The sequence below is a fragment of the Parasteatoda tepidariorum genome, chromosome 4 (genome assembly GCF_982258835.1).
Source record: "Parasteatoda tepidariorum strain Cologne lab strain chromosome 4, Ptep-v5.0, whole genome shotgun sequence".
Taxonomy (NCBI): Eukaryota; Metazoa; Arthropoda; class Arachnida; order Araneae; family Theridiidae; genus Parasteatoda; species Parasteatoda tepidariorum.
In genome coordinates, this window is record NC_141758.1 from 3,193,766 (window position 1) to 3,211,304 (window position 17,539).

At 31.9% G+C, this 17,539-nt stretch overlaps 1 protein-coding gene across 1 annotated transcript; it reads right to left on the minus strand.

The window, feature by feature from the left end:
- Window positions 1–191: 191 nt before the first annotated feature.
- Window positions 192–13,130, minus strand: LOC107453909 (uncharacterized). Its single transcript, XM_016070926.3, has 6 exons — window positions 12,884–13,130; window positions 10,242–10,292; window positions 8,273–8,396; window positions 8,076–8,200; window positions 5,428–5,558; window positions 192–519 (listed from the first exon to the last, which is right to left on the minus strand). Exons 1-6 carry the CDS (start codon window positions 12,936–12,938, stop codon window positions 409–411), a joined length of 597 nt encoding a protein of 198 aa, XP_015926412.1. The 5' UTR covers window positions 12,939–13,130; the 3' UTR covers window positions 192–408.
- Between the last annotated feature and the right edge of the window lie 4,409 nt (window positions 13,131–17,539).

Here is a 17,539-nt window from a genome sequence, read left to right on the forward strand (position 1 = left end):
AGATTTGCTGAATAATAATTTTAAAATATTATAATGAATTTCTTATAGAAGAAAATAGGTTTAATCTGATATTTGTGTGATAAATGTATAACTTATGCGGAATAAGACAAAAACCAAACTTTCACTGAGTACTTTCAAACTATATATCACATTTCCTTGAGTTAAAAAAATGCTGCAAAGCAAATAAACACTTTTATGCATCAGATATATTTTATTAGGAAAAAGAAAAACACAATCGCAATTATAATCATATAATTTCAGAATCTCAAAATGGCTTGATTCTTTTTTTCTCATTTAATAAATTGATGACCATCAATAAATAAATAAATGAAAGTGAAATACTGTTAATGATGAAATGAATTGTTTGTCACACAAAGCACGATTGATCGGAAAAGCTGATTTCTATAATCAGCAGCATCCGCCAGATTTCTTTTGCTGATTTAGACTTATTCTGAACTCATCGGTTGAACTGTATATTTGGTGGTTGTCCATAAGAGCCTCCGTTAATGTTTCAAAGGCCTGGAATGTTAAGATACATATTTCGATGAGTAGGGGGCTTTTAAATATTATATATATATATATATATATATATATATATATATATATATATATATATATATATATATATATATATATATATATATATATATATATATATATATATATATATATATATATATATATATATATATATATATATATATATATATATATATATATATATATATATATATATATATATATATACAGGTGGGTGACAAAATAATACGAACACCTGTGAAATATCAGAAAATCTTTATTATAGGGAGTTGGACCACCCTTTGACTGAATTACAGATTTAATACGACGTGGGATAGATGCATAAAGGTCATGGACAACGTTTAAAGGGATATTAAGCCATTCCTCTTGCAAAGCGGCCTTTGATTCCAAAAGATTTGCTGGAGGTGGGAATCGGGAACGAAGTTTAGACTCCAAATATTGCCACAAACGTTCAATAATATTTAAGTCCGGAGACTGAGGGGGCCAGGCGAGATGCTCAACTTCATTGTCATGCTCTTCGAACTATGTTTGAACGCACCTAGCGGTGTGGATAGGGGCGTTGTCGTCTTGAAATTTATACAATTATTAATTTATACAATTTTCCATGTGCAAATCCATTTCGGGCAAATCCGTGGATAAAATTGTTTGCTCAAAATTTCTTTATTAATTTATATAATTTTCCATGTGCAAATCCATTTCGGGCAAATCCGTGGTTAAAATTATCTGCTAAAATTTCTTCTTTGTTAATTTTTCCATGTGCAAATCCATTTCGGGCAAATCCGTGTTAAAATTATCTATTAAAATTTTTTCTTTGATAATTTAAATAATTTTTCTATGTGCTAATCCATATTGTGCAAATCCACGGCTAAAATTATTTGCAAAGCAGGCAATTTATGTTTCTCTTTTCTATTTTATATTTTTTCTTAAATAAACATCTATCTTCTAAAACTATTTATGATCAATTTTTAAAATTATCCAGTATAATATCACCTTGCGCACATCCATTTCGGGCCCATCCTTGGTAACTAACAAATCAAAACCCAGAATAACAAATCACTTCAGCAGTGCAGTAAGAACGACACTTTAAAACCCTCTTGTTACACTCAATTTGCGCTTTTGTTTTCATCTTTTGTTTTCATATTTTGTAATCTGGCAATCTCTTTGCGAAAACATTTTTAAATCATTCTTGAAAAATAACAGTCCATGTAAGTTGTTATGATTTTGCTACTCGCTTTATAGTCCTCCCCTTTTTAATGTTTTTTCTTTTTATTTTATGATCTGTTTTTACATGTTATTTTTACGTTTTATGATCTTTTTTTATGTAGTTATTTTATAAAAAAATTTTTTTTGAGTGCTTTTCACACTATTGTATTAATAAATTTTGCTTTGGCTTTATTGATACAATATCAGAAAGCACTCTGTTTTGCGGATATAATCGTGTGGGCTGAAGAAAAGATTATATCTTTTATTTTTCCGGCTTTTTTTCCGGTTTTTTTTATTAACAATTCATTTTTTTTTAAATAAAATGTTGTTTGATATTTTTTTACTTATTATTTCCCACCCCCTTTTTTTCATATGTCTATTATTTTTCTTTGTTTTATTCTTCATTTTGAACTTATCTAATGAGTGCTGTTTACTTGCAGCTTAAGCGCAATAAATGATACTTATTGTTTTTCTTAACTTTCTTAGTGTTTTCTTGTATTTATTTATTTATTATATATATATAATATGGGAATATGGGAAGTGAGTGAAATGATAACACCTAACCAGTCACAGAAGACTTGAGGTTAGTGACGCACAAAGCAGCCAAACAAAATTGAGACCACATGAGGATCATTTCCATATTATTTTAGTTGTCATTAGCATAAAACAAATAACAGTCGTAAAGGTATTGTTTTTCTATAAAAATTTTTGTATCCGCAATTTAAAGTTAATTTCCTGTAATGCTATTATTACGCTTTTAATTCAATTTTCGAGTTTAAAACTAAGAGAATTGTTATTTTTTTATTTTATTATTATTATAATGTAATTCTGCGCTACATTTAAAGATAAAGTTAGGTAGAAAGGTAGTCAAATCTTATAAACCGTTTTACAATTATTATTTTTGCGCACATAACATTAATATACTGCAATAAATTAAAATTAAAGAGATCTGTTAAATGATTACTTAGAAAAATTGCTTCTGCTTACCAGTAGATCTAAATATTTATAATACTAATAGATAATAATATTTGGATGCGGGAAGTAGAGGCACAAGCGTGAACAAAGAGAATTTCTTTTAGTGCATATATGTATATGTTACCGGTAAAGTATGAAACGCCGGCATTGTATACAATGACTAGGCATTGTATAGAATGCCTGACGTTTTTAGGCAAAGTATGAAATGTGAGAAGGATTACATACTTTGCCTAGGCATTGTATAAAGGGCCTAGGCATTCTATACAATGCCGGATGCTATTTAGGCAAAGTATGAAATAAACGTCCTGATGAGGTTATTATGTAAATGATGTGCATGTTACTGTGAATGACCGAAATCGGTGGTTGTTGACTTTCGCCGGTGAATGTTGACAATCACATAGTCGCTTTGGTGAGTGTTCGAAATATTTATTACATCCGATTTGATATTTATTTTTTTCTTGGATATAATTATATTTATTCTATATTTTAATACTTACTGACGATAGATTAGAAGAAATATCAGTGTGTAGAGTATCGGGCAAATGTATACCGGGCAGTGAACCGTGACCTTAAGAAAACATCAGTGTAGGATATACCGGGCAAATGTATACCGGGCAATGGCACTTAACTAGACCTAGTATATATTTCGGACATTTACAAAAGGTCCAGTCATGCTAGTTCTAGTTAAGTGGCATTGCTCGATATACATTTGCCCGGTATACCCTACACTGATGTTTCTTCTAATCTATCGTCAGTAAGTATTAAAATATCGAATAAATGTAAAACTACCGATTTCGGTCATTCACAGAAACAGGTATTTCTCAAAAATAAAAATGTTATTCTGAAAAAATACTGAGAGTGCCATTGAAAAACATTTATTCAAAATGTGGAAAGAAAATTAAAAAGTTATGTAAAACAAAATTTAAGCCTTTCTTATTAAGGGAAACAAAATTTTCATACAAAAAATATGAAATTAACCTATTTGTTGCAACATGGCAGGCTTGAATGACATTTTAATTACATTTCATTAAATTTTTCCATGCAAATTTCATTAAATTCCTCCATTCCCATGTAGCACAGTAAAAATTTTTTTGTTGTTATAAGTCCAAAGTCACCAGCCACGCGTTGTAAGTCACGCGTTAAAAGTCACGAGCCTTGCCAAGTGATATTTGAAACGAATGGAAGACGTATTTTATACTTTGCCGGTTTCTCATTTGGCAATCTATGGAATGCCTAAGAAATGTGTGAAATGTAAATCATTTCATACTTTGCCGGCTAATTTTAGGCATTCTATACAATGCCTAGTCATTCTATACAATGCCGGATTTCATACTTTGCCGGTAACATATATATGTGCATGTATTATGTTCTGCCAAGAAACGACAATAATTGCGAGGCAATTATTGGGGTTGGTGAGCGGTAGCAAACAGGGAGCTTAGCACCCTAGTATATATATATATATATATATATATATATATATATATATATATATATATATATATATATATATATATATATATATATATATATATATATATATATATATATATATATATATATATATATATATATATATATATATATATATATATATATATATATATATATATATATATATATATATATATATATATATATATATATATATATATATAGAGAGAGAGAGAGAGAGAGAGAGAGAAAGAGAGAGAGAGAGAGACCATTCCGTTCCTACATTCTCACAGGCTAGTTAGAGTGTGACAGTAAAATACTTCTAAATGTTATGTATTTTTTTAGTAAAAAATAAATCATTTGATGCAGTTTAGTTTGTCATTATTGATTTTGTTTCAAAGTTTTTGATTTTTTGTCTATTAGTCTATTATTATTTATTCCATGACTACGAAGAAACGAACTGGTTATCAGGGAGAGATGCATTATAATAAAGACGATTCTGCGATTTCTACTTTTCTTAACGCTAGTATATATTTTTTAACAAAATGATCTTTTCATCCTAAATCAAGCCGATACATCACTTCTGTATATTATCCAACATTTTTAAATATGCATAAATTTTTGAATATAACTGATACGATATTTCTCGCTTATCCGTTTAATTTCAAAACTATTTTACTTTTACACGTTGACTGCCGCACGCGTTTGCAGTGATATCTCCTTCAGGCCTCGGCTAAGTACTCCCACCGATATTTTAATAATGCGAGTCTCTGGTGGTCACAAGAATAATATCTCGCTCAGTTTGCATCCACTGTATCATATCTGTTTATTTGTGTCCGCTTCTGCTTCTCGCCACTTTACACCATTAGTTAGAATCTTTGCAGAGTAAAGAGGAGTATTTACCCTAATTCGTTGAAATTTTTTAAAGAAAAATGGAAAACTTATTTCTTAGTAAGTCAAATTGCAGTGAACAAGAAAACTTTTACGAGGCACACAATATTTTTCTTAATAAACCCATTTTTGTATTACGTTTATAACAATTCAATAGTTTGTTACTTCTTGTAAAATATCTTTTCAAATACATACGAATATCCTTCGCACGTTGTCAAATAAGCGTCACTCCAATACGGGTGACGCTGCCCGATCAGATACTCTGCTGTCACCTGAATATGGGTGACGCTTCCTGATCAGAAACTTTGCTGTTACCAGAATATGGTTGACGTGGCAGTCAACGCGTTAATAATGTAATGTAGAGTTTGTATATTGAAAATGTGTTACCGTGGCGACATTCCCTCCAGTTTTGGCGCTGATGAGGAAATGATTATTGGCGTAACCCAACTCGTAGATGAATGGCTGTATTTCTTCTTCTGTCAGCTTATCACTGGATTTTGAATCCCATTTATTGCCCACTTGGAGAGAAAAAGAATGATTATTTACAAACAATTACAAATTAACTGATACAGAATACAATAAATAAAAATGGTCGCGTAATGGAATGCTTCACTTTTCAAACTATAAACTTTTTTTATTTATTTAATACCAGATCTATATAAACCATCGCTATCGTTTTAGAAAGAGCTTGGGATGCCACCGGAGACTATTTTTGTAAAAAGTAGTAGAGACTCAATTTACTTTTATTTATTTGTTATCTTTTAAAATATTCAATTGTATGTACCACTATGACTTACATTTCATAGTATTCATATACAAAAATTTTTTGCAATTACTTTCAGTAGTATAAATTAACACTAAAATGATGTACGAAGTTGTCGATTTTGATTTCTTTTAATAAGCATTTGAATTTTATGAGTGTGCACTTTTTGTATTTTTAGTCACCCGTGGCAATCTCGAAAGGTTAATTGATAAAGTCTCTTTTATTTCCTCTAAGAAATTAAGTACATCGAAAATACGTAAATAACATCAATGTTCTCTCGGGGGAGCCTGTAACCCCTAGAGAGCGCGTCCCCAGGTGGCGGATCGGGGAATGCCTCCATCGGCTAATACCTTTGGGTGGTAGGAGGGAAATAAAATACCTCCCGCGGACCAACAGGCAGAAGTCCAACCTCTTCGTAGGCTCTGGCAACCCCCCTCCTCATGATGTTTTCAAATGTGTGTGCGAATAATCCCCTTCTGTTTGACAGGGCCATCAGAGAAAAAATTCACCTTAAACCCGAAGACTGTCTTATCAGAAACGAAACTCCCGCTATTGGAGTTGTTCCAGAGAATACGACAATCTGTCTAGAACTCATCGAGCCCTGCTCGAAAAAAGACCACGCGAATAAACTCAAGGAAATTGGGATGAAAACTATCGACTCTCTATCTGGCCTCAATCATGTCAGGGCTTTTACTGATGGATCTTCTGACTCCACCTTCACCAACGGAGGTGCGGGAGTGGTACTGCTCCTTCCTGATGATCAAAGACGAGAATTCGCAACTGGTGCTGGAAAAATCGCATCTAATTTTACAGCAGAATTGATAGCCATTTCTACGGCTATCGAAACGTACATCAATCTTGAACCTTCGGAGCAGCTTAGTGGTATCACCATCTTCAGCGACTGCAGGTCTGCCTTACAGGCCCTCAGCAAAGGTACCTCAAGCCTTGTCCTGAATATCATAGAACAACTTGGACAACTTCAGCGCCTCCGGAAAAATTGCTTCTTGCAGTGGATTCCCGCCCATGTGAACCTAGAGTTTAATGAAATAGCTGATTCCTTGGCTAAAAATGCCAGAGATCTAAATCAAAACTCAATCCCAACCACGTTGGCAGATGCAAATGCTTATGCAAAATCAAAACTATTCACCCCTTTAAAAATCAAAGCCCAAGATCAAATAACTAATCTTGACATCGATAGGAAGACAGCCACTACTCTCATCAGACTAAGAACAAAACATCATAAAAACATGAAAATTTCTACAGATAAGACTAGAAAATATCAAAACTGTGGCAACTGTCTCAATGTGGAACTGACACCATATCATGTTTTTAACTGCCCTGCAGTCGCTGCAGGCCTTCACCTTTTAAACTACCCCACAGAAGAGGATTTGTATTCTTTTAATGCCATAGAAATAACAAAAACTATTCAAGCACACCATGAAATATGATTCTATAGAGGATACGACACCAACCAACCAACATCAATGTTTCCTCTCCGTGTAACGCAAATAGGGGTTAGTTCAGTCAAAACGTCCTCCACGAAGGCAAATTTCTCTCAATACTAGATCGAAGAGTTCCCTTGTCCTCTGGATTCAGTTCAAAATTACAAGGCTGCGGAGTTGAACATTAGTAGTCGTAAACCCGAAAAATTTAGTCTGCTGTTTAGCGACAGTTATAAAAATTTACGAAAAGGAAAGCGTTTAGAGAAGGTAGGTAGATACTTTATCTATGTCGCACTAGAGCTGCATAATGGGCTATTGACGACAGTCTGGGAAACATCCCTGAGGATGATCCGAAGACATGCCAAAGACATGCGATCGCTCTGCAGAGGGGAAGGCTCCCCTGCTTTGGTAGCTTGATGATCTGTGTGCAAAGTCGAGCACTTTATGGCAAAGCAGTTTAATGAGGGCCAATACCGCTCATCCTCGATCCCTACGCAGGCTGATCAAAGCATTCACCCTCCCGCTTACTGATCGCAGCCTGACCCTACTTACTGACTGATGCTTGATTTCGGTGTTCTACTGGGAACCGTGTCTTTACGATCAGTCCACTGCAGAAACGGAGAAAAGTAGGTGAGATTTATAGTATCATTTATGACAACATAAAAAAAACTTTGCCAAAAAATATCTTGAGTATTAATTTTTTCGAAGAAACATTTTTGTTGTTGTTGTTGTGTTAATTACTTGAATAATAGCGTGAGGAATAAGAGTTAAAATTAGTTTATCTAATAATGCTGTAAAAAAATAATTACTTGTACGATATATCAGCTTACCAATGACAATGGGTAAATGTCCGCAAATATGCTTCAATTCTTGAGTCCATTTCGGGAGGGCGTAGAGTGTATGCTTCTGCGTCACATCATACACAATAATCGCTCCGTGCGCCCCGTGGTAAAACCTGTACGGACATGTACGTGTATTAAAATTCAGAATCTAGAGATATAAATAAAAGGTAATGTGATGCACTCACGATTTAGTGATAGATTTAAACTTCTCTTGGCCAGCCGTGTCCCAGATCATTAATTTGGTAAGTTGTCCCCTGAATTCGCGATATACTGGTCTGTAGTCCACACCGATAGTAGGAGGAACATTCTCTGCAATCAGAAAAAATGGCTGTTCTTGCACTATTGTAATAATGATATGAAATGCAAACAAAAGACAACATAGATCAAACCTTAATATCACAAGCTTCGATAGAAAAGACGCATTTCATGTTCTAATAACAAAACAACCTATACATGATGATGTAAAAACTTCATTTACTTTAAATAAATATGAAGATGGTAAGAAATGTCGAAAGGTTTCGAGCGCTGAAAAATGGGAGCATCTTGTAAAGACTCGTCAGTCGTGAATGAGTAAATTAAATTGATTTGAAACAGAAAACGTAAAGTTACCAAAGAAATTCGTAAAATAAAGGTGAAAAACAAAACTGAAAAGAAAAAGAAAGAAAAACGCAGTGGTCGAGAGAGGCTAATCTGGTCGGTGCGCATTTCGAAGCGGTATGGAGAGGAATGGATAAAAAATCGTGAATTAGAGAATTTTATTGTTTCATTCATATGTCCTCATTCCTTGTTGACAACATGAGTTCTTCGATTCCTTCTCACAGAGCTTGGGCATTATGACCTGATTTGTCTCTCTTTGTCACTGCGGTTTTTCCAATTTTGTTCCTTCGTCTTTATTTTATAAATTTCTATGACAACTTTACCTTTTCTCTTTGAAATAACTTTTAATTTCCTCATCCTCGTCTGGCGAGTTTTTGAATGGTCACCTACTTTTTTAACACTCATGGCGACTTTTCTTACCATCTTCTTATTTTTTGAAACTAATGAAGTTTTTATGTCATTCATTATATTTTTGTTTTGTGATGATTCGTTTAATAAAATAACCGTTTTTATCGAATACGTTTCTCACACGTTCTCGATGACGAATTTTTGGAAAATTTTCATATGATTTCTCTGCACTTCAATTTCCTGAAAAGTGAATAAAGTTAATAAACTGTTAGATACCAAATTTCCAAACTTTTCTTTGCTTTGAAGTTAAAAACATGAGTCAATAAACAATCATCAAATTTTTATTCTGAGTTTGCTCAAAGTAAATAAGAAAAAATATTGCTCACGTTTAAAATGTATTATTATCTGACTATGATACCAAAAATCTTACTGTGCTGAGTTTAAAAACAGATGAATCATAAAAAATTAATTTATGTAAAGATAATACTAAGCTCAGGCCAAGTAAAAAAAAAGTGTTAATTATTAAAATGTATTCTCAGGTACTTAGAATGTTTTAAGGTTTACAATCCGAGTTTTCAAAGATTCGTCATGGAAATAATATGCAGTTTCTATGAAACTGCTTAAAAAATATTTTTATGAAAAGCTCATCAATTTTTTTTCCAAGTAAGGTTTTGTTACCTTCTGTTTCGAATGAATAATACACGTTATCAGAAAATACACACGTCATTTTTTTCCAAGTATTTTGTGATGATTATCTAATTGAAAAATCCTTAAGAGTTTAAAAAAAAAACTTGTTGGAAGCAATTGTTTATTGGAATTGATTTTTTCTGGCTCGAAGATTGCATATATTTTATTTTTGCCTTGATAAAGAATATTTTACAATGTCGTGTCTGAGAATGATTTTCGATTCAAAGCATTTTGACCCAAACTTTTCTGTCAAATATAAAGACCGACTACATTAAATATATTTCATAGTCCAATATCATAAGGATTGCTTTTATGTTTTTTTCCTTAATACATGTTTTCTTTAATTTAACTTTAGTTTTTATCGAGCACAGAAAAATTTTTATCACACATAAAAGAAATATTTGATAGAGAAAGCTCATTCTTCTACGAATTCTATATTGCTAACATTCTTTGCAAAAGTTTTTGAATCAATAATTTAAACTCTTTTTTTTAAAAACAGGAGAAAAAAAAACTTTCACAAACCTGAAAACCTATCGTCAGCATACCTTTGAAGGAGACAACTTTTTCCAACCACTAAAAAATGGACAAAATTATTTTTCATATAATTTAAGTTCAAATAAAATTGACAAAAGCAAAGTTTTTTTTGTACTTTTAATGGCATATTATAAAGACAAGTGTAGAAATAAAGGAAAAACAGAAAAGCAAAAACAAAATAACAATGAACCAATGTAATAATAAAATAATAATGGAAAATGAAATATAGTCAGTCTACAGTATAGTTCGTAGAATCTAATTAGAGTCCTAGTATTTTTCCCTAAGAGCGGGAAAATAAAGCAAGTGAAGCATCTCCTCTATCATTGGGTACTTTCACTTTACTTATGTCCACTCATGTGACCTATGACGTCAGCATCGGCTGATCGTTTATCAGCAAGATGGCGTGTTAAAGTTAAGCTAAGTTTTTCCACATAAGTTAGAATGAACGTGAAGTTGATTAAATACAGCGCTGTATCGTACAACAAATTTGCTGAAGTATAATCCTTTCTCGTCTACGTCTTTTACTTGACTTGGATTTATTATTTGTTTTTGTATTCTATTGTAACCTTAATTTTGTTTTGTGTACCTGGCAATTTCGATTCGTAATTAGTTTGTTTCTACATGGTTTCGTGTCTATCTTTGTGTAAATGTATAGTGAAAGAATTGAAATCTTAGTGAGAGAATTTTTGTGACAGAATATAAAATGCGTTTATGAAGAGAATTGATGCTGAACGGGCTTGGCTTACTCGAAATAGAATAGAAAGAAGAGTTGCTAACATAAACAAATGCCACTTTTCAACAACCCATCAGGATCGAGATACCCATACTACGTCACTTGTAGGTATCCCAATAGCAACAATGCAACTTGGAACACTGTTTATCGAAGGCAAATGTTTTAATAGAAGAAAGCATCTAGAAGAATATCTTAAAGGAGTCTCAAATTTATTTAAAAAAAAATCTAAATCAATAATACCTATTATTAAGATAATTATTAAATAAATTTTTTTATTAATGTAAGTGAATTTTTATCTCAAACTAATTTAATTCTTTTGAACCTCGAAACGCATAGAGAATTTTCTTTAGATAAAAAAACAACAACAACAATTTTTTCTCTTTTGTTTGAGGCAAAAAATTTTAAAATTAATGAAACTGTTAAAATTAATGTAATAAAATGTTTGAAAACATTTGTGAATTTCTGTTCAGTTGTTTTTCAAAATCTTTTTTAATTCAAGCCCTTAATCCATTCCTTCCCATTTTTGTCATCCACATATTATCAGTGATATTATGAACACTGCTTGATTTATAAGGTAGGTAGGTAAGTAGGGGAGAGTGGGGTCAATTGTAACAGGGTACGATTGTAACAGAACAAAAATTTCGAGTGTCGGGTTCTGGATTTGGTTCCTAGGTGGCACACAAGGTGTATTTAATTAATCTACATGTACAGCCCTGCTGGCAACCATTTTTATGTACTTTTGAAAGAGTTACATCACAAAAGATATTTTCACGCTACGTAAGTACTTTTTATGGTATTAGAATATTATATTGCAACAAAGTAATTTTGTTTAAACAAATAAAAATTATAAACCGAATATGTAAGTGGACACCTTAATTAACATTTCAAAAAAAAAAAAGATTAGTTTTGTTAATTAACTAGCATTGTTTTTAACGAATGAAGCTGAAATGGCGTCTTGAGGACGATTGTAACAATAAGTAAAGGGACAATTGTAACAGCTGAAAATAAAATTCATAACTTCAATTGCAATTGTTTAACCCCTTAGGTCCCATTTCTTATGCTTACAAACCATTACTTAACTCTTTAAGAGCCACCAATAGTTTCCTGTATCATTTATATCGGGGGCGAAGTTGAACACTTCACGATAGAACGAGGGCCGATACCGCGCTCTCTCGGTCCCTATGCAGGCTGCTTGTCACGCTTACTGACTACAGTAAGTGATTTCGAAGTTCTACTGGGGTCTTTACGATCGGTACACTTGATCCTACATAATATTTTATGTGGGGTAATTAGGATGATGTTATGATTTTGTATATAAATTGCGAATCGGAAAATAATTTGTTGACTGATGTATGGTGTATTGGTATTCTTGGACATGAGGAATGAAATTATAGCCCTAGGCATAAGATCGTTATGAATTATATTGACACTGTTTGTGGGTAAACAAAAAATGTATTTTATATAAACAGACAGAAACTGGTAATAAACAGAAAATGTGATTTATTTCCGGGATTGAAATAAGGGATATTTTAAAAGCGATGCTCTTCAGGTATGAAGCATAGAATCAATGAAAGAATGGAAGGCTTTTTCTTTTATTGCTTTCCGGCTGCTGCATTATATTAGGGGGTGATATGGTTTTAGAGGCCCTTTCACCAAGATTAATCTAAATATGTTCGATTGGGCTCATATCCAGGCAACATGCTGACTAATCTAATCCAAGAATTTCTTTATTGTAAAGGTGAAACATATTCGAACATTTCAATTCTATTTTACAGGAGATCAACTCCTTGTTACTTTTTATTTCTAGAAATATGTCAGCCTCATAAAACTTAAAAAGTCTTTAAGGATAATTAATAAAATCAAAGAAACAGTAATGAAAGAAATGGTAGTCACTTACTTGCATCTCCAAGAATCAAAATCTTGAAAACTACTTTCGGGTTATTAGCTGTCATATTTAATTACATTATCACCAAAACCGATTCATTTAAAAAGAAATAATTATTAAAATTAGAACTCCAATATTCTCACAAAAGTTATTTGCACTGAATGTAGAATTTACCTGATTTTGTAATCAGAAACCACATCACTAAAAACTATTTTTGAGTATAGAGAATAAAAGAAAAATGAACTGATTGATTAAGAACAAAGGGTTCCTCGTTTGATCAGATTTATCAATTTTAGATAACGGAGATAATCTCTGACATTTCAACCATGTAACTTCTGTATGTCGGAAGAAATATTACATGTTCGGAAAGATAAACTGATTCGACGTTTTACACTTTTCTGTTATTTCTGAATCAACGATAAAAATATAGTTGATTAGTGATCGTCGTTGAATTATATAATATTGAAGATGACTAACAGTGGACATGTGTTTTTTTCGGCGGTGAATGTGAGTCATCTTGATAAATGTTTATTACTTAAAAATATTTTATGATGGCAATGTTATGAGAGATAAAATAGTTTATCTATGCTAATAAAAATTCAACAATGCTTGTTTTTAATAAAATTCCTCGTTGTGCCATAAGCAGACGTATTAGTTATAAATATTATTTGAAAGATTAGGATAAATAAAATAACATTTTTTAAAAGTAGTTCAATAGCATTTATTGAAAAAATTTATCCAACTTAGGCATTGAGATTGAATTTTTTGGCTTGTCTTGTTTTAGATGGCGGTCTTCGAGGTTACTTACAAGTGATAAGAAAAACTGTAACTGAGTTGATGATCAAAGAAAGATAACATTTCCTTTAGTCAATAAATCTTTTATTATCTGAAATACAAACTTCCCTTTAACCGACTTATTTAGTTATTATTAAAATAAATAGTATAACAGTATTATGCAAACTGCAAGTATTTTGGGAAACTAAAATCGGCCACTTCTTCTTGGTGTTTACCTAGTAATGTGGTATACAAATAGAAGATAAGTAGGAGAAGAATAGAGAAACCTTCGAGAAGATGAATAGAGAAACCAGTGGTCGGAAGTAGTGAGCTTCTAGAAGAAAAACTACTCTGCTTGCTACTTTTTTTTTCTGTAGTTTGTAGTGAGTTACTTTTTAAAAGAAGTAGTGTAGTTTGTAGTGCGCATGCAAAAAACAGTAGTTTGAAGAGATTTCTGGCTACTACTTTTAACGTTTAGTAAAGAGACTAAGTTCAAACTCAAAATATTTTTCGAATTAGATATTTATGGTTACCATAGGCTTATGGTGTTTTGCCATATAAATGCCACTCAAATCTTTATGGTCACCATAGACCTATGGTATCCTGCCATACAAATTTCTTTGGTTGCCATAGGCCTGTGGTGCCATGCCATATAAATGCCATACAGATCTCTATGGTTACCATAGGCCTATGGTATCTTGTCATACATATTTCTATGGTTGCCATAGACTTATGGTGTTGCGTCATATAAATTCCATACAGATTTGTATGGTTACCGTAGGCGTATGGTATCTTGCCATACGAATTTCAATGGCAACCATAGGTCGCCCTAGATTACTATAGGTTTCTCTGTGGCAAATTTTCCTAGGAGAGGTGCAAATCCATTGCATATCCGTTAACGCACGCGATGAGATTGCCTCTTTGGCAAAGCGATAAGATCTATATCTGATACTCCAGCAAAAAAATTTTTTTTCATTTTGGTTGGCAGCAGTTTCTTTTTCTCCATATTCTTATATTGTTTCGTTCATTTTTTTCATTTGGAAATCGAACCATTAAGATTAAGTAACGCGAAGATCCGTTCGTTACACATAAAGTTATTCAGGATGGTCTGTTTTTAATTTTGCACTTTATATCTTGGAGGATATAAAAAAAGCATTTATCTCTTAAATATCAACTATTTGATAATTTCCAATCATTTCTTAAATTGAATATTTACTGTCGAGAAGAGAACAGAGTTTAAAGGTTAAAAAAGAACAAATTCTTAAAAAAAGTGCTTTGGAATAACAAACTGTATCATGTAAGCGTGAATTGACATTTCTTTCTCATATTTGACTAAGTCAATTTTTCAATCAAAACCATTTTGAATATCGGTGTAAAGTATGCTCTTCGGTAAAGTATGTCTAGTAAAAGTAGTGAAGTAGTAACTATTTTTCGAAAGTAGTTTGCTGCCGCTACATTTAAATAAAAGGTTGTTTTAGTTTACTACAATTGTATTAAAGTAGTTGTAGTGATAGTTAACTACGAAGAAAATGTAGTTTTTTTCGAACACTGGGAGAAACAAATTAATTTCGAAGCCTAACTAGTTTGCATCGCCAAATATGAGACCCCCGTTTCAAACGGATTTATTTATTTAAGCAAAATATCGATAAATAGTGGCCTGAAGTGAAATAATTTTCATTTATAATCATAGAAAACACCTGAATCGGCACATAATTAAATATTCGTTTCTCTCTTAAATATTAGTTTGACACTTCTGACTATTTTGACACTTGTATAAAATTACTCTTGCGTATTTTTTTTCCTGTATTTTTGACAAGGAATCTTAAGACATACATTGAAATAAATATTTAAGCTTTAAAAGTAAAATAAATATTATTAAAAATGCCTCTATAATGGCTATTGGTATTCCCGTTTGAGGCAATGGATTCTCTGTACAAACTATTTTGCTTTCAAAATAAATTTAGTTGGTTCTAAGCTACGTTTCATTAAGAACAATTCCCGATTTTTTTTTTTATTCGGAAGATTACTGGTTTACCGCAAGGGGTGGAGTCCTACTTAGGCCTACATAGAACTCAAAGTAACTTTTAATTCTTTTGCTAAAAACAAAGCCGAAAATAATTTCTAATTTCTATCAAGAAGTAAAATACAACGAATAAAAACAGAACTTTTTAATATCTTTTGAACTAAGGATCAAATTTTTACATTTTTAGATAATTGTTAGTAATCATTTGAGTGACCTACACTCAACATTTGCGAAGACTTTATCTTAAAGTACGAAATCAGACACAAAAATGTACTTTCTGTGTACAAAAATACCATTTTTTGACGAATCTGGATTTTTTTTTGTATCTCAAATTATGGGAGTTTATCGCATATTATTGAAAATGGGGTTTATATAGTTTAGGTAGGAGAGCTGTGGAAAGTTTGATCTCCCCTTCATGTTAATATACCTTTTGGAATATTTAGCCATATTTTTATAACTATTTAAGATAAGCAAATAATTTTTCACTCGATTATGAAAATCGTTTATAGAAAGTTTTTTTTCTTTCTATGATGTGCACAAATGTTTAATACGGAGATATCGCACTTTTATGTTAGCTTCCGCACTCTCCCGTACGTAAGATTAAAGCAACTGCGCATGCTCGCGTTTGTTTTTTAGATGTTACGTATCTTAACGTTATGTTGCCGTGATTTACGCTACCTAGACAGAACTGCAAGCGCTCTGTTTATAGTTGTTAAATGTTACTTTCTACTCAAGCCTAAAAACATGAACATGAAATGCGAATGTGAAAAAAAAAAGTATTGGTGAAATTTATAAATAAATAATTGTGTGATCTTACAACCTTTGGTTCATTCAATGAAAAAAATAATTTTATTGGTTTTTGCTTAGCATTATGGTTGTCTAATTGCACTTGTTCCATAAGAAACTCTATATATTTTCGCTATTTTAAAATCATAAATTACATTTATATTTTAACTTTGTAATTTAGTTAGAAAAAGTGAAATGATCAATAGAAGTTCTATAAATATTTTTTAAATACTAATACTATTAATAATAATAATATGTTGCATTCTTTATCACTGAATTCACCAGAATCTATAATCTACCCAAGTTTTCTTCTCACAGAATCGAAGTTTTACGTAGAGCAAAACATCTTGAATCGTATGCCACGGCTTTAAAGAAATAGTCCGCATCCATTGTAAATGTTTGTTCGGATTTTATGGTCAAAGTTAAAATAATATTCCACTACGTTCGAGTTCTTAACTTACGGATTTTTGCAAAATCTCTTATTTTTCACCTACGCAAATTTGATATTTTTTCATCGCAATGTTTGATAATTTTTCGCATTTCACCAGAACTGGCGCATGCTCACTAGAAGAGCGCATGCGCAATTGCTTGAAATCTTACGTACCGCAACATACGGAGATTAACGTACATTTTCGAAACTTTCCTAATGATGCATATTTAAACTCAGCTATCCAAAATTTGAAGGGTAATAGCAAAACAGTTAGTAAAAAATAAAAATCTGAGAAAATAACTTAATAACGTAATACAACGTAAAGAAAGTGAACTTAGCATTAAGGACACTGCTCTTCTGCCACTATGGCACTATGTTTCTATTGCCACTATGCTTTCCAGATTTGTTAATATTTTTCTCAAAGGCAAACTTTTACAGTGTGTTACCGATATTACAGCTCTAAATGTACAGTGTTTAAGTCGTTGAAAAATCCTTAAAAATTCCTTCAATCCTTGTGAAGTCACTTTATAAAATCTTTTTTATAATGCGATGAAATGACTCTTTAGGTGGGGCTGAAACCGAATCAGTATCAAAATCTGTCATGTAATGAGTGATGGAGACAGGATTGAAAACATGTTGATTGTCCGATAAGACA

Bases quoted from the DNA above. Each gene is read 5' to 3' on its own strand.
- LOC107453909 (XM_016070926.3), bottom strand. From the start codon at position 12,938: ATGACAGCTAATAACCCGAAAGTAGTTTTCAAGATTTTGATTCTTGGA. The intron at 10,293-12,883 runs GTAAGTGACTAC...TCCATTTTTTAG, and splicing joins TTTGATTCTTGGAGATGCAA to TGGTTGGAAAAAGTTGTCTC. The intron at 520-5,427 runs GTAACACATTTT...TTAACATTCCAG, and splicing joins CTGGAGGGAATGTCGCCACG to GCCTTTGAAACATTAACGGA.